General features: G+C 46.5%; 1 protein-coding gene across 3 annotated transcripts in view; it reads right to left on the reverse strand.

Moving 5' to 3' along the window:
- MMP17 (matrix metallopeptidase 17) overlaps nt 1–18,388 on the reverse strand; it is a 46,672-nt gene that overhangs the window by 12,920 nt on the left and 15,364 nt on the right. For 2 of the 3 annotated variants that reach the window (XM_086855908.1, XM_023937183.2), the window contains exons 2-6: nt 12,239–12,371; nt 10,444–10,570; nt 4,147–4,430; nt 1,037–1,213; nt 805–904 (exon numbers count right to left, since the gene is read on the reverse strand). In XM_086855908.1, coding sequence (XP_086712034.1) covers nt 805–904; nt 1,037–1,213; nt 4,147–4,430; nt 10,444–10,570; nt 12,239–12,371 — 821 coding nt within the window. The remainder of the gene's footprint in view (nt 1–804; nt 905–1,036; nt 1,214–4,146; nt 4,431–10,443; nt 10,571–12,238; nt 12,372–18,388) is intronic. The other variant, XM_086855909.1, reaches the window with a different exon arrangement.

Genomic DNA, 18,388 nt, shown 5'->3' on the forward strand with positions numbered 1-18,388 from the left:
GATGTGGAGGCAAACCCCATCCAGCCTCAGCATACAAGGCAGGAACAAGGGGATGGCATGAACAAGTTTCCTGCTGCTCCCGCTGCTGGTGTGAGATGTTGGCTTCCCACAACAGCAGAGAGAAAGGCTCTCATATTTCTATGTCCAAACATGGCCATAAGGGGCCTGGTGTACAAATGCCTTTAGAAGCTACACATAGAGAAACGTGGCATTCAGCATGTTCAAACAAAAGGAGCGTGAGGAGCATGAAGGTGACCTGCTCCATATCTTTGCCTCTCTCACTTGGGGCATTCTTGGTGTCTGGCAAAAATGTGCATGACCATCACCTCCTGCCTTTTTGTTCAGTGCTCCTTCTTCTCTTAACTGTCCTGCTGTCCTGGTCAACATTTATTAATGAGCTATATCCTGCACTTCCCTTAATGAGGCCATGCTGGTTGCTTGATGACACTCAGTGTAAGCAGCCCTTTGCCAATGCTAACCTGCATTGGAGTCAGGCTATCAGTCCACTTGTTCCAATATTCACTCCCTCAGGTACATTAGGTAGGTGGAGTGATTCAGGTAAGTTATGCTTGTGTAATTCAGAATACTGCTGAGGAAGTTTGATTAAAATTCCAGCAAAGATAAATGTACTGAATGTATTGAAGGGTGAGGGTGACAATTTTTTATGAGTAAAAAATATGAGTTTCAGCAAAATATCCAGAGATCCAGAGAGAAATACAAAGCCAGAGTGAGCAGGCAAGATACTGATGAAGCAGAACTTCACTTCCACACATCCTTTGCAGGAAAGGAAGACATTTGACTTACGGAACAGTGGAGCGGTTCTCTGGCAGCTCTGGCAGGATTGGATGGTTGTCTGTTTTGCTTACTTCAGGCTTGGCTGTGGGGGACACCGATTCCCTGACTCCTGTGTAGAAAAGAAGCAGTAATGGGGAACACCATCCTCCCCGCCAGCTCCTCTTAGCCCAGAAAATAGCTATTCCAGTGTGTCCTGCCATGGCAGGAACAGGCTGTGGCCACACGAGGGACACAAACTTACCATAGAGTTGCCAGATCCGGACTTTGTCCTCGTAAGGCAGGTCGTACTTCAGAGGATCCCCCACTGGACCTTGGTAGTAGGGTCTCATGATAGACTCTATGGCAGAGATGTGGGTCAAGCCAATGGCATGGCCAAACTCATGGACAGCTACAGCAAATAGGTCCATCCCGTGAGTCTCTGGAGATGAGGATAAAATTGAAATAAAAGTCACTAAGTGCTGATAGTAATTGGGGGATTTGGGTGAGCTGCAAGGGTCATAAGAGACAGTGTACATTTGTAGTGGATAAACTGGAAACAAGAGCTTTGGAATAGGTAAAGTTTGAAAAAGACATTTTTTTTCCAGTTGGAGACTGGAGCGTATCATATGAAAATGGAAAGCAAGCCAGACTTCAGCCTACACCAGCCTGGGTATCACCCCTCTTTTTCCCAGATCGCTGTTGGCATCTGAGAAAAAGCTGGACAAAGGGCTGAGACAGCATTCATATCACAACCAGAGGCACTGCAGAAGCTGGGCCAGAGCAGTCACTCCCTGCATCTCATGCCTGCTGCAGCTGCTGACGCAGGTAGACTTTGCATTGCCCAGAACATCAGATTTCTGCAGCCACCAGCCAGGAGCTCGTCACATCCTTGACAATGAGCCAAGCCATGTGCCCACGAGCCGGGGAGTGCCAGCAGTGCCTGTCTGCCCTCGGCGCTCTGCAGGGCTTTCCCTGCCTGGCCTTGCATGCTGCTGCCCTGGCCAAATCTGTCCCTCAGCCTTCCTGTATGCACACAAATACAGGATTGTTCATCTGCTTATCAGCCACCAACCTGCTCATCTCACTGCTGCCCTGACACAAGTAGGTGACTATGTTCAGCTTGTTTTTAGAGGCTTAACCATCTTCTGTTACACACCCTGTGCTGAAAGGGTTGCAGCTCTTTTGTCTGCTGCCTTTTGCAAACACTTTGATCCTCACACACCACAATGGACATTAGGGAGACACTGTCGAACATCAGTATGTCCTTTGATGACTTTCTTCCTTTGGTCTAGGCTGTCTCTACCATATTCTCTTTCCCCAGATTTTCTAATTTGCAATCTAACCCCCAGTGCCTCACACCACACCCACATACAGACCAATGCTATCCTCTCGAGAGCCTGAGATACTCATGGAAGGGGTTAATGCTCATTTCCAAACATATGGCACTGCTACCAAAGCATAGGAGAAGCTCCACCCAGGAGCTGTATGGGACTGAGCCTGCTTGGTGCATTCCCACTACCCAGCTCCGGACAGGTTGGACCACATGCCTGTGCAATTTCTGCCCTTCTCTGCACAGCAATATTCTGCAGAGCAATACCAGAGGGCAGCAATGATTTTAAGTGTGGTTCTTATAAAGATCAAGATGTAAAGTACTGTAACAAAGAAGCAGCGAGGTTGGAAAGATCCCTGCGAAGCGTAGCAGAGTGTCATGTTCCCTGAGAATGATTGGAGAGGCAGACGGCTTCTTTGGCATTTGAGATGGTTACATTTTTGCACAAAAGTAGCCATGGCTGATCCTGCCCAGTGCTTCCTGCTCCTTGTCGGGCTCGGCGTGTTGAAGCAGGGAGATAGCTATTGATGAATTCTGCCTTTTCCTCCATGACTATTACAATTTCTGTAAGCAGGAGAGATTTTTAAAACCTGTGCTGTTCTCCCTGGCACTAAGAGAGAACAAGACATATGCTCTCTGACATTTTAAAGCCAGACTGACAACCTTGGGGATATTTTTATATCACCTACCAAGTTGTTGCTTTTCAATCAGTAGAGAGAATAAAATAAATAAAAGATGAAGCTCAGATAGCTCCAAGATCATCAAAACAGAGGGCAGCTTTTCGCTGGCAGCCTCATGCCCTCATCCTTCTGTGGTGCTTCGAGGGGCACTCCCTGCGGGAATCCTGGCTCTGAGCTCTCTCCTTCACAGGAGTTTGTTTCACAATGAGCACTCCCAACCACTAGCTGCAAAACTGAGTCCATCACTAACACATTTGCTGTGGCAAGCTATTGACCACAGCACTTGCCTCTGCCCTGTATGTCTGCAGATAAAAACTGCTGCTTTTTTTCCCCCCCTTACTAAGGGGGATAAGAGCCATCAGTTGGGACTGCACACCAGCATGAAACAAAGAGCAGGTGTAATTCTGAAGGATCAGACTGTCTGGACCTTTAACCTTTACCTCAAGACCTCCTCCAGCACCCCTGGTGAACACTCCTGCCCACGAACACTCAGGGGGATGGATGGAGGTCAACCGGAGGGCAGGAAGAAGGTACTAGCTTGTTTCAGAGAAGACGGTTAGGTTTAAACAATCTAACAAGTCATTAAGCTGAGGCAGCAGGATCCCGTGAGGAGGCTGACAGAGGAGGTGGCATGACAAGTAAATTAGCAGCTGGTGGCTGCAGGGAAGACATTCTGTCAAAACACACCTGACACGAAGGCTGGGGACCTGATCCCCACAGATGGTTTTGCAGCTGAGGAACACTCGCTTCTGATACTCCCTCTGCTTATTAAAACTCTGCACTCTCTCTTATTAAAACTCGGCCACCTGAGATGAAGAAAAAAAAGAACTGCATCTTGTAACCATCCTGATGTCAGGTAACAGACACGAGATGGCAGGAAAAAACTAGGCCTTTTTTCCAGCACAACACAGAGCCCTTTATAGGTAGGTCAGTCAATAGTATACTTTCAAAATAGGAAACTGGGACATATGGCATTGGAGGCAACCAAAAGATGGCAAAGTCAGAGAATGCAGTCCCCATCCAAAAGCTACAGCAGCAACATACCCAACCTGCAACCTTCCAGGTCTCAGAAGTGATGAGGCTGGGCAATGGGGAGCTCTGCAATTGCCAGAAGGATAATGAGAATCATGGAGATGCCATTGAGCCTTCCCAAGTGCTCAGGAACAGAAGAGTGTCCTCAACACTGCCTTAGTTGATTTTGCTAGCAAAGCTGAGACGGGAATCAGTAGAAGAAGACTTCAGGGATCCTGAAGCCTGGGGTGAAGGTTTGGCAGAGGCTAAACCACTCCAGCCACGAGAGCAGAAGAGGGAAATTGTGAGCCCCTGTGCTTGGCTGCAGCTCTCCCACCCAGACCTACCTACCTGATGATCGGAAGGTCCAATATTCATCATCGTCAAAATGAGTGTCCCCTGCTGTGTGATGGTCTCCAGGGAAGAAAGCATGTGCCACTGTCCCACCAGGCCCGTCGAAGGGATAGCCATCGTTGTGATCTGCCTTGGAGAAGTCTATCTGGATGTCAGCATTGTTTCCTGCCACTTCATGGAAATTCAGCGGAGTAATGTCACTCCAGACCTTCAGGGCATAGTACATCAGGGCTCGGACAGTGTCATGGCCCAGGTGGGACTCTTTTGGGAAGGTGCGAACTCTGAAATAAAGAGGACAAAAAAGAGGATGGGTCAGTAGCATAAAAGATCTCCGAGAGCCACCAGAACTAGCTCTGCAGGTGCCTGGTGCATCAGAGCCACAGTGAGGCCTTCAGAGCTTTTTGAGTTTTTGGGGCCAGCTGGAATGGAAGAAAAGTCAACGTTCCCTGTATAATCCAACTCTCAAATAGGATTCCTAATGTTGTTGATTTAATAGAGGAGAAGAAGAGACAAAGATGCAACAAGGCACCTTGGCTTCCTAAAGGAATATATTCAGATAATCCTTCGTTGACAATTTTGACACAAATATACATGCTTTCCTAGCAAATGTACTGTTGACTGATTATTGACAAAAGCCTGTTTTGATGGCCATCTCTACCCCAGTAATAACGGATACTTTTTTTTGTGTACCAGCATGCCAGCCAGAGTGTTTTCATGGTTTGACTGATTTTTAAAGGCTGAAGCAACAATTACGATTACATCACTTTACCCTCCTGCATAATACAGCCGTGACAGCATTACTTGGTACCGCACCACTTCTCATCACCAATGGGCAGTGATGACCTGACTAAATTTCAAGAGGTAATTAAAAGCGTCAGAAGGGGATGCCACACCACTCAAGCTCTTCCCGAGTAGTGATCTGAGTGCTGGGAGATACCATGGGTGTGAAAAGGAGAGTAGGAACAACTTGCTTGCTGACGTTGGGAACACATCCCACACCCTCAAGAGACAGGCAGCCCAAAGTAGGCTCCGCATTCAGGCCAGGGCAAAACCCGTCAGGGATAAATCTCAAATAGAGCAAAAAAGGACTCATGAAAGTAAGCAGAAATCTCAGTAACAGTTCCTCTGAAGCACTTGGGAAGCTCATCCTGGAGACGGTGGGATTGAGTGGGTGAATCAGGCAAAACACATTGTAGCCAAATGAGCAAAAAATCATTCCTATCATTGTCTTTGCTATCCCTTGGCTGGCAAAGAAAACCTTATTGACTCATCTAAATGAGTTACATGCACGTAACACCAGGTGATTGTAGGACTTCAAAGAAAACACATTTGTAAAGGAGACAGCATAGAGGTATAAACAATACGAGCATGGGATTAGAAAAGACAATTTGCAGGCAATTTTTAATTTATGGAAGAGATTGTGTCTGGATGTAATCCTCTACAGTACAGAGAGAAAGGCCACCTGCATTCCAGATATTCATTAACTAGCTGTCTTCATCTTTCGTAACACTCCTCGGGACTTAGGTAAACCCTTTGCTGCTTTAATTTCTACTGAATAAGTCATTATATGTGTAACACCATGTTTAGCCTGGAAATTATGACCTTTCTCCAGGATCATGGTGCCTAAGGCACAGAATCACATTTGGGGACCTTATCTGCTCTTTCCTCATCAAGCCATGCTCACCACATGATCTGTTTTCTTTTCCTTTTCTTTCCAGATGTAGAATGAGGATAATAAATCAGATCTCCCTTGTACAAGGACGGTGGATAAAAAACCCTGTCTAAAGAAACAAATATTATTAATATTCATCCCAAGACCTGACTCCAGAAACATTAGATTAAGGCAGAAACAATATCAATACCTATTTTACTTCTTATAAAAAGTCCTACATCTCTGAGCTGACCCACATTTTATTAATATGCTGCAGGTGTAAGTGAAAAGTCCTTTACCCTTTATTCATTATCACTGTCATTTTTCAAGAGAATCCCATCAGAGTTTTTCATTTGATTTCATTTGGTTTGATTGCTGGAGCTCTGCTAATTGTTTTCAATGAGATTAGGAAAAGACTATTATGCTGATAGGATGCTTGTTTGCCTTGCATCACCCAATTTCACTGAAAAGGAGGCCCATTTCTAAAAGCGTGCAGATAAATAAGCTTCTTCCTACCTTAATTTATTATTATTATTAGTAGTAGGAGGAACAGTAGTAGTAGAGGTAGTAAATGATACTTAGGTTTCCAGTAGGGAAAAGCGCTCCTGGGATGTAAATCCCTTCTGAGACTCCTCTTACAGAGCTCAGATCTTGGGCAAAAGCCTGATGTGAGTAATTGGAGAGAAAGTTCTCTGCCCCAGACAGCCTCTGCCAGCCAGGAGGGTGATGAGGACTGAGGCTGCTCAGTCTCTCCAGCCACCCCACCAACACTGCCCTGAGCTGTAGGGTCAGTCACATTCCTCTGCAAATCATACTCTGAGACATACTGAGGAGTGTCCATCTCTGTGGCAGATGGGGCTGCGAGTTCCACAACACTGCAACTTGTAGCTGCCGAGTGGTGCTGAGGGGCACAACTGGATGCCAAGGAGAAAATCTCTCCTCTGTGTTTAGAGCTCAGCCAGGCAGCAGCACTGCCATGCAGACAAATGAATGCTGATTCTCACACAGTGCTGCCAGTCCTTCACGCGTCCCCCTCCTTTGCTTGACCCATCCCAAACATCTAGGATGGTTAATAAGTAGAGACTAGAGAGGACTGATCTGCCTCCGTTTGCCATTCAGGGGCACCCACACCTATTTTGATTTCTGGGCTCCTTGTTGGTTTTTGTCCTCCCAAAGACAAAAGTGGGAGAGCATCAGTGATGGATGAGAAATCAATACCTTGTTAATGAAAGCACTCTTTCACTTTCCCAGCCCTGAAACCACAGACAAATAAAATAAATGCAGAGAGCTACCAAACATGGCAGGCTAAGGGCTGCACCTTAACCCACACTGATTTTTCTTGGAAAGAAGAGGAAGAGGGGATAGTTGAAAGGGTAGATGCTTGCTGCCTTGGCAACTGTGCTTTTCCAGCTGCCCAGAGCCATCCGTGGTACAGCAGCCCTGATCCAGTGCTACCCTGGCAGTGTTGCAGCACTGCATTGTCTGCAGGAGGAAAGCAGTGGGTGTTTGAGCCCTCCATCAATCCTCTCCCAGCACTTACACTATCACCCAAAAATGCTCAGTTTTTTTGTTCTCCTGCCCTTTATTATACACAGAATGCCAGTCAGCCCCGAGCCACTGTGGCTTCCATGCACCGGCCTGCTCTCTGCTTCAGCTGCCCAGGGATTTTCCTATGAGGGTCCCAGTTGCCTGTGACGGGGCATCACAATAACCTAAGGCAGCTTGATGCTGAGAGGTGACAGTCTGCCCCTCTTGGGCACCTGTCATCACCAGACATGGGGGACAAAGCAGTCTGGGCTTTGGATGGGAGGTCCCCATGGCAGGATGCCACTGATTAAAGGAGAAAAGCAGGAGGGTCAGGACTGTTGTGGGGATGTGAGCACAGAACTGGAGACCACACTCTTCCTCTTGACTGCCGCCCCTCCATGCCTGAGCAAATCCACACCTGGGTTCAGGCAGTGGCACCTTGGCTCAGGGGATGGCTCAGGACACTCACAGCAATGGTGGGCCCTGACTGTCTGGGGTCACTGCTCCTCTGCCAATGGGGTCTGCTCTTGCTCCGGCAGCCCAGGGCCTAAGCATCAGTGTCAAACACTGCAGCTCTGATGAGATGGCACAAGGGAGTACTCCTTAACTAGAGACAGATGAAAGCCAGTTCAGTTCAGCACTGAAAGAAAAAAAGGGGGAAATTTTAAAAGCTGAGCTTCCACAGCTCCCCCTGCCCCAGGGAGCCCAAAGCATGCAAAGGTGAGGCATGGCCCTGCTGCTGCACTTCCCAGGACTGTGGGGAGAGAGCAAGCACTGGGAAGAAATGGAGATGCCAGCTATGAACTCCCCTTCTCTGGGAAGCAGAAGCAATAAAACAAAACTAACCAGAATCAATAAAACAAAATCTGCAAGTGATAAACAAGGCTGCAAACATGAGGGGGAAGTGACTGTGGCAGCTCCGGCACTGATGCCGGCAGAGGGCATCCACAGCACGGCACTCTCTGCCTTGGCACCTGGGGAGAGTGCAGGGAAAATAAAATGATAACAAAAACAATCCTGCAAAAAGAAAATGTAATATCCAGGATATTATATAGTAATATCCAGTGATGTAATATCCAGGAAACTCTACAAGGAGCTGAGGCACAGAAAACCTTCTATTTCTGATGTTGCAGTGGGATGTACCAGGGTGCTACTAGGCTGTACTGTGAGCTGAGCAGAATGCAGCCTACATTGTTTTGCTCCCTGAGCCCTCCAGTCCCACAGGTTAGTTGTACTCTAAGGTAAAAAGAAGAAACCTGAATGACCTGTATATCTATAAAATTTTGTTTGCCCAAAACTGCCTTCTCAATCAGTGCACGTGCTTATTTTGAGGCCATCCTTTCCTACAGCTCTGCTCACCTGTTTTTTCAGCCTTTCAATTGTTCAGGTTTTTCTTCAACTTTTAAATCCATGTCAGGGTAGCATTTAGTTTTGTTTTCCTCTTTTAAAATCTTGAAGTGATGTGTGAAAGGTAAGTGAGTAAAACTTTTATGTCTCTATTGGCCAATTTTCATGGCACTTTCCAAAAACCCAGTTTAATCTCAAATGCTGGATGTAAATACTACATTGGAATTTCTGTAATGCTCTAGCGTTCTGCTGGCTACAACCTACGGCTGTAAAATACAGCCCTTTCTTGGACAAAAGCCAAGATTTTGGAAAAGATCAAAGAATAAAAAGCAGAAATTACTTTGTCAGGAAATGGATTTTTTTTATGCCTTATATATAATATTGTCTCAGACCTAAACCCCTTTTTATGGCAATTTTTGCTGCAGCATCAGTTTCTGAGGGGGCGAGAGACATCCCAGGGCTGCATCCACCAGAACAGCCAGACCCCATTTCGCCTCCACATTTGTCTCCATCCTGGACTCGAGGATACTGTGTCAGCACATCCAAACTCCTGATGGACCTGCAGTGCCAGTCCCGCAAATGTGCTGCCCAGCCACCACACCTGCCCTGACATGGCTTGTCACTCAGGTTTGACAGGAGCTGCTGGGGTCAGGCTGTGCACAAGCCATGCGCCTGCACTGGCTCTGGCAGCTCCCAGAATGCCAGGGCAGGTTTGTTTTTTACCTCTAAAGGATTTTCTCCCTTCTGAAATGTGGAATCTATTCTTCTTTCTCCGTCAAGTCAGGGCTGGGCAACAGGGAGACAGGCTGAGGTTTGATAACATGGGTCACTTTACGACATGAAGCCATCTATGAACCAAAATTGTTTCTTACTGAGGCTGAATTTTGTTTATCTTTTCTCAAAATAAAGTCTCAAAGGAATCTGCTGGACCTTAAACCAAATATCTTCTAACACCATAGTTTCAACATGTGTCAACAGTAACAGCCAAGCTGAGATTTACTACTGCAGAGGGAAGAGGACTATCTCTAGGGGCTATGCCAGGATCAAAGACAAACTTATTATTAGTAAGGAGAACTTCCCATAAGATCCACATGTATTTTCAGGACATTACAAGCACCTCATGCTGCACACTATTCTTAGAGAAAAAATCAGTGCAGCACATGGGAATTGAGGGAGGAAAAATGAGTCCCAAAAAGCACAAATCTTGGTGAGACAGGGATCCTTTGCTTGCCAATCCTGACCTGCAGCATACTTCTGAAAGCTGGACCTGAACTTCTGTGTGTGTCACAGGTGCAGAGGGACCCACATCTGTCCCTCCCTGACACTGAGGGAAAAATACTCACCCGTATATATATATCAAGGATTAGGAGAAAAAAAGTGACTTTATTACCCAGAAAATGCTCCTACCCTTGGACTCAGGTGGGGCAAGAGAAGAAGCTCCAGACTTGGCTGCTGCCTGAGAAAGCACAGAGCCCTAATGAACTCAAGAAAAAAGATGCTCTAACAACCATTGCAACCCAGCAAAAAGCTGACAGCTAATTCAACAGCCAAATCTGCACCATTCCCAGGCACTGCCAAGTGTGTCCAAGAAATCACTGCTGAGACTGTCAGGAGAAGAGTTAAAATAAATGGTCTATGGGGTCCTGGGAGCTGAGAGGGACATGTTTTAATCATCACCCTAAAACTCATCTCAAAGCCACATTTAACAAAGGTGACTGTGGAACTGGTCTTTCGCTGCAAGACTTCAGCAGGGACTGATGAATTCCTACCTCCAGGACAAGTTCCTTTTTCTCCACTTGGTCACAGTCTGGGCAAATCGCTTCCTCCTGGTCTCTTCAGTGGTGAGGTCGGGCAGAGAGCAGCGAGGGGTCTTCATTAGCTCCAGGGTGGCTTCATCTAGCGTTAGAGAAAAAACAAGAAATCATGGGAGTGGTGGGTTAAGAAATCCCAGGGGAACAAAGACATGGGAAATGAAATGCTAAGAATGAGCCAGAAGAGCAAAAGTCAATACTCAGGAGCCCACTGGGCTAGCCCCAGCATGTTGTGGTGACACCCAAGGAACACTGGGCCCCTATGTTCCACTGCTGCTCCCGCCACTGGACAGCAATTACTGCTGGAAGCCCACCTGTGGCCAGCTTTGATTATGTTTTAAAACATTTCTTAAATATTCTGTTTTGTTCTATCTTGATGAATTTCCCAGTATTCCTCTGTCAAGGAGAAACAGTCACATGTAAATAAACTCCATCTCTCTTCAGCTAGGAGCGCATTTGAAGAATGTCCATATTCCTTCCTATTAATTATTTTAAATGAATGAAAGCTTGAAGTGTCTGTTCTCACCAGCTGAAATGCAAAAAAGTTGTTTCATTCACTCATTTCCCAGCTGACTTTACCTCTTAAACTCTGTTTTCATAAACAAAACCACAGCTATGACCTCCCCAGGGCAGCCATCCCTCCCACCCCGGCCCGTTTCAAATGCCTCCTCTGAAAATGCAATTTGAATGGCCATTCCTGTTCTGAGGTCTCCTACAGCTTCTGATGTAGTGGAAGAGAAATTATTGCATGTGCTCAATTAAGACCAGAGAAAGGAAGTGTTGGGATGCAGCCGTGGCTTCAGAGGACCAGTGGAGGGGTGCTGGGGTGTTGGGACGGATAGAGACCCGCCTGCTAATTAGCTGCTTCTCCTTAATTGTGTCCTGAGCAGAAGAAGTACGCTGGCCCCGTGGTGGGAGGGTAACAGAGGGGAGGAGAACAGAGAGGCACCCTTCAGAAGGCCATGATAATGCTGGCTTTCTCCTTCCCTCAGTGAAGGCATTCAGAGAAATGACCCACGCCACGCTGTTGAACTCAGGCTGCTTCAGCCTGCCCTTGGACTGCTCTCTCCCAGGCAGATGTGCCTGCCACAGAGATGCCACTGCCTGCCCATGCTGGCCAACGGAGCTGCTGGAGCAAGTGATGGGCTCCTGGCTGGCTGGGCATGACTGGGGAGTAGCTGGAGCTGCTGTGGCACAGTGAGATTGCAGGAGAGCCCCAAAGAGCCTCCTGGCTCTATGCACTTTGGGCAAGAGCAAACAGAGTTGGGGTAATGCAATACCATCCTTCTCCCTTCCCTGCCTGTGCCCCAGCACCAAAGAACCCAAAATATCAATGTATACAAATTGGGAGTCTTAATCAGGATTTCTGTTCAATTCCATTTGATGCTGCAAGTAAGATTTCAAACAGGACAACTTTCTCCCTTTTTATCCCCTAGTCTTTTTTAATTCTTTTTGTTGGAACACACCAAGAACTATTTTAAGCACACTAAGAACCCCAAGGGTCTCTGGGTCTGTTGAAATAATTGCTTGCCTCAGGTTCTTGAAAACACAAGACAACAGAGCACCTGAGCCATGTAATTACTCTTACAGCTGCAAACTGGGCCGTATGCTCCACCCACGTGATCTTTTTGTGGCGCTTTTCCTGATGCTGCTCCAGAACACAATACCAAGTCTCTTTTGCCCCACAGACCCGCAAAAAGCCATCCCTGCCTCGCTCTACACCAAGAAGAAAGAGGGGTCATGAGCCACTGACCTAGGACTCCTGTGGCCTCAAGCCCCCCGAACCTCTGCATGGCAGTGATGGCCTTGGTGAGCTCCTCCTGTGTCTGCAGCTGCCCCGTGACAGGGTCTGGAGGAGGCAGATACCCAAATTTTGTCAGCCAGTCCTGTGAAACAAGGTGAAGGGGAAATGAGAAAAGGAAAGGAAAGGAAGGCAATATAGACACAGGGAAAATACACCCTGAAGGTACTCTCCCTTCAGTGCACCCTGATGGTTTGAGGGCATTAGCTTAATGGTTGGACTCGATCTCAAGGGTTTTTCTCAACTTAAATGATTCTGTAAGGGTGGCAGTTTTACTCTGACCTTCACAACACCAGGATTCTGTTTGGAAATAAGCTCAGTCATGAAGTCTCTGAGCCTTCTTTGTGCCACACAGTCATCCAAGACCTGAGGCAGCTGACCTCAGCATTGACACAAAACTGAGCCCTCCTCTCCAGCATTTCCACACTCCCTGGTTTAATCACCTTTGTGCCAGTTGCCCTAAAGTATTTACAGCCAGGTGTGGGTCTCTACCACTAGAAAGCAGAAGGGACTATGAAACCCCTGAATGTCCCTCTTTCCTAAAGCCTAGACAAGCACAGCCATGTGCCAGTGATCCCCTTGCCACAGGCATCTCATTAAACCCAAATCCACATTTCAATCAGAATTTGTCTCTCAAAGGACAATCTATCTTTATGAAGATTTTTCTCTTTCTCTCTTCAGGCTAAAATTGATGGGGAAAATGCTATAAATCTCCTTCTTACAACTGTTTTTTAAATGTCTCGTGAATTACGAGACATTTCTAAGTCCTTCCTTAACCTTCCTTCTCTCTCCCTCCATTCGCTCGGCAGAAGGATGAGCAAAGAATAATAATACTGCACACAGGGCTCTTGCTGGCAGCTGTGTTTTGCTGGTGGAGAGCCATAAACACCTGCCCTCTATTTTCTTTATCTGTATCAAATATTGATCTGTTTAGCCTCATGAACACTGATATTGATCCAGACTTCCACTACAGTCAATTTACCACAAATTTATGGTAGCCAGATTAGTGCCAAAAGCCATAGCTGCTTATTGCTGCACTCTGAATGTCTCATAGTTTGGTGTCACCTGCAGCTGCCACCCTGAATGCCACAGTACCCCTAACCCATCTCTGCAAAATCCAGTTAAACAGATTCACACTTACTTTAGCTTTATGACAGATCTCCCCAGGCTTGGTGTGACTCTCTATTGGGGAGCATGGCCTGCTGTGCTGTGTTTCTCACCAGCAATTCACTTCCTTCCACACCCTTCTTCACAGTTGCCTTATTTCAGTGAGATGGTGCGCTCAGGAAACAGCTTATGTGGACGTTTCTTGTTGCTTAATGCACCTCCATTAGTCACCACCTTGCTGGGAATGTGTGAGCATTGTCACAGCCCTTCCTTGCCACAGGGCTGATGGCCAGGCCCAGTGCCATGCCATGTCTTCTACTCTGCTACATTTTGTCCCTTTGCATAGCCAAGCCATTTGTGACAGAGTTTAGAGATACAATTAATTTTTGACTCTTTATGAGAAATTGGCTGTGACACTGAGGTCAGCAGCTGGCCCATCAACTGCTGAGGATGGTGGAATTTAATTTGGTTTCTTCCTTGGCCATGGAGACAATGTCATTTCTCCTCTGATGACAGTGGAGACACTGCCACACTAGAGACAGACAAAACTCAGCTGTCCTTGGGAGCTCCTGGGGATGAAGGCAGCAGCAAAAGACTGGGGAAAGAAACAGCAGCGGGATAGCCAACAAAAGTCGCATGGGTCTCCTTTCCTTCCTAAGCCCAAAGAACAGAGAAAGCACAAACAAAAACGGACACCCCAAAGCAAACTGGGGGCTCTCTACGTAAAAGATGGAATGAGTGGTCAGAGATCACAAATCCTTCACCTGATCTACCTTGCAAGCATGGATCTCCCTTCATGTGATTTTTCATCGAGACCATCAAGTTTATCCTGCTTTACTCAGATCCTCCTTAGTTTTATAGACCTTTGTGATATTGCTCTCATTCAGCTCTTTTCCATGTAGGGGTTCTGGCTGGTTTCCTCTCTCCTTGTAGCAAAGCTGATTCATAACATTGAACTTTAACATTCCACCTTTGCTGTGGCAGAAAATTTCAAGAGAAACCGAAGCTAGCTTGGAGATGAGAAAGAAGAAGCAAAAGTTGTCTGGCTAATTGTCTGCATGTCCCCTTCTCAGATATTCTCTTGTCCTTGATAATGACAAAGGCTAAACTTACATACTTCTATAAAGAAGAATATGGAAATATTTTCCCTTGAGATAACTTCAACACATCCCATTCTTATTTTCACCTTAATAAAAGAGCACTTTTTTATTGCCAGCTCTCATTATCTTTTATTTCTTATTAAGAAACGTTTAAATGAAATAGCGATTTCAGCTGAATGTTAAAATTCTATGAACACATTTCTTGCCTCAGCTGGCACGATAAAAACTTTTCTTAAAAGTGTACTGTGCTAAATGAATCGACCTAATCCCATGAGAATATTCAGCTTCAAGAACTATTTCAAAAGTAAAAAAAAATTGCTTCATCAGAAAGTTAAGCCAATGTCTAACCATCTTCTGGCTCTGAGAGGAGATGGGAACAAGTGGGCCTGCGCTACATGACTCATACTGTGCCCCAGGGTAGGTACCTTGGTCTGGGGCTCACATGATCCTGGTTCAATTTTTATGGGAATCACCATCAGCAAAAGGTAGGTCTGGGAGCCAAGTCCAGAATTAATCTTCTGATCCAGCTCTACCACTGAGAAATACAGAATGAAAGGCTCTGCACTGGCTCAGGTCCAGCAAAAAAAAATAAACCGAAAGGCAAAAAGAAAGAGCTGCATGCCTGGCAAAAAGGTCCAGAACCACCCACCCATCTGCCCCGCCTCTCCACCAGCAAAACACAGCTGCCAGCAAGAGCCCTGGTGCTGCTCAGCACAGAGCAGCAGCACACACACACATTGCCTACAAACCACAGCTGGGAAGTTTATGGACAAAACAGTGTCCGGGGGCTGGAGGCCCTTCTGGGGCCCTTGCCCTATTCCAGATGGTGGGACTTGCACGATGATCGCAGCAGAGGGAAAAAGCCATTGCAACTGTCTCACAGCAGTGGTACTAAGAAAAGTGAAAAAAAATGAAAAAAATGAAATTTTTCCATGTTTCCCTGCCTCTTCACCTTTTCATTTTACCATCCTCTACCATGGGTGATACCCAACAGAAGATTTACAGTCTTAAACCAACTGCTCCAAAGCAGATTTTGCCTTTGCAAAGGGACCTTGTTAGCAACACCACGGTGTTGTTCCTTCACAGAGCAGCTCCACACGTGTGTTTGGAGACAGATTACTCACTTGACTGGCTAAAAATAAACTGTATTTTTTTTTTTCTCATCTGGGTTCCCATCTGTAATGGGGAAAAGCCTGCTTCTTGCCTTAAAAAGATGTTTAACAGAACCCAAAACTACAGATTTTTTTCACTTTTATTTTTCCCATTTGGAGAAGGACAAAGTTCAGAAAAATGGTAATGCAGTCCTCCCCTCTGCAAATAAGCTCTGCTTCAATTTTGGAGTTTTTTTTTTTTTGCTCCTAAAGCTACTTAAATGGAATACCAGGGCGCAGCCAGGCACTGGATCTTTCCAGGATCAAGCGATCACCCAGAGTGAAGTGTTGGCTGCCACAGTAGTGAGGCTTCTGGTATTACATATGTAGAGAGAATTTTCTGACTAAAATGGCAATTTCATTTCTTTCATCTCTCCACCTCCTTTGTATCAATATGAGTTTGTTCTGGAACCTACTTACCTGCTTCATTTTAAAATAGACATAGATATTGCCCCTCTTTTATGGAAGATTTATGAGCTCTGTAGGTCTGCTTTTACAAATATTAATATTATATAAGATGATGAGCTTATTCAACTGCCACAGGCAAAGGGAAGACTCAGTCAGCAAGTTTTCTTCCTGATGATTTCTTCTTAAGCATGGTAGGTTGGTTCTTTACAAGACAAACTAGTTCAGGGTGACAAGGAGAAGATAAACAGGATAAACAGCAAAACAGAAATCAGGATAAGCAAGCCAGCTCCACAATTTTGCCTGCTATTGTAGTACTAAAATGACTATCTAGCTAAAGCTTAGGCCCAAACAATCAGGATGTTTTTTCTCTCTCTGAGGAAAACAGCCCTAATCCCGCAGAGGTCATAACATTCATTTTGCTCAGGGATGGAGATTGTTATCCTCAATGTGTACCCAGCCTTTTACCAAGCTGAGAGGAGAGGAACTGGTGCTGGGATAAGCCTCATCCCCATGGATGCTGCCAAGGCTGTGTAAACCCACTACCTCTTGCTGTCCTCCAAAATCCCAAGCCTTCAGCAGGCAGGGGCAGGCACATTGCGGGAGCCTGGGGTCTTCCCATGGTGTTCTGTGCCAGCCAGGATCATCACTGGTGCAGTTATTCCCCCACCAGCAACAGCCCATGTGCAGCATCCACATCCCACTTGGCTTGCCGGGCGCTCCAAGGCGACCCTGCCCACAAGCCCACAACGATTCCCCTCGGGGATCAGATACTGTCACACAGGCATGTGGCTCTTTGCACCCACCACACCCATCCTCTCGCCTGTGCCCAGAACATTAGAGATGATCCCTGCCAATTCGAGCAGCCCGAGCAAAGCATTTCCAACAATAAATCCTCCACTATGGCAAAGTAAAACTACTAGGGGAAAGCAAACAAGGTCTTTGGACAAGAAAAGTTCAAACAACTTTAGGCAGAGTAAATTCAAGACGTATTTGATCTGAACAGCAAGAAAAATAATTTAAGTGTGTGGCTTCAGCCTCCTTCTGCTGCTGGAAGCTCCACTTGCTCCCCGCACACAGCCCCAGTGAACAGGACTGAGCACCCTCCTGGCCAATGAAGGCAGAATCTGAGCATGCATCAGCCATCATAACACCAGGGACCTGAGGACAGCAGAGGTAAGGCAAAAATTCCTCACTACTTGGGCATGTGAAGCTGCGGGGAAGGAGGCAGTGGGTAAACGGGGAACATCCAGGAACAAGAGCTCTCCCCAGAGCCCCAGTGAGTTAAGTGCATGTTAATTTTACGTAAGGGTGGACTTTACAGGAAGGCCCTCTTGGACACACATCTTGTAATGAAAGGTTAACACTTAAATTATTCTCTGTGAACACATAGTTTCGCAAGTCTTTGTGAAAGCCTGAAGTACTGGAAACCAGAAGTGCAGGTCCACATGGGGTCTGGCACTGGCAGGACTTTGAGTTTCAAGGGAAAATAGAAAGGTTGCAGGAAATTATATTTCTTTATATTTGCACACTTACCACAGTGCCGGCCCCAGCTGGGACCAGCTAAAGAAGTGGTGAAACCATAGCTTTTTAATTAAAGAGCTGTCTGACTACACTGTTATTCAAGATCATATTGTGGCTTTTCTGGCCATGAGTCTCCAAGGCACCCCAGGGAAAATCAAAGCAACATTCTCATGCACTGCCCTTCCCTGTCCCCTTGGTTTGTTAAGAGGGGCTGAGCACGTACAGTGTGGCCAGACACTCCCTGGGGCTCTGTACCAAAGGAAGGCACCTGTAGGGCCATGATCCCTCCCTCCCTCCCTCCCTCCCTCCCTCCCTCCCTCCCTCCCTCCCTCCCTCCCTCCCTCCCTCCCTCCCTCCCTCCCTCCCTCCCTCCCTCCCTCCCTCCCTCCCTCCCTCCCTCCCTCCCTCCCTCCCTCCCTCCCTCCCCACTTGCAGAAAACCTGCCCCACAGGAGCAGGACACTGCATTTTTCCATTACAGGTACAGGATGCTCCAGAATAGTGTTTAAGGAGGTTTTTGGTCCAGGTTCTCTCAACAGCCACTGCCCATCAACTACATGCCTGCAGGGAGAGCTCCCTATTTTAAGGAAATTAATCCCAATCTAGCCTCCTGCAGATTCAGTGTCTGAGCTCTACATCATGCCAAGAAATAGACAAGGAGAAAAGATTTACTGCTTCTCTAAGGGGGTGTCTGAACCACTTAGTGCACCCTCAGAAGGCTCTGAGCATCGTGACACCTGAAAAAGGAACTCACTAATGAAGGGATATGATAAAAACAGCTTACTGAGCAAATTGAAGACTTTGTCTTTCTGCCTT

The sequence above is a fragment of the Cyanistes caeruleus genome, chromosome 18 (genome assembly GCF_971803275.1).
Source record: "Cyanistes caeruleus chromosome 18, bCyaCae1.hap1.1, whole genome shotgun sequence".
Taxonomy (NCBI): Eukaryota; Metazoa; Chordata; class Aves; order Passeriformes; family Paridae; genus Cyanistes; species Cyanistes caeruleus.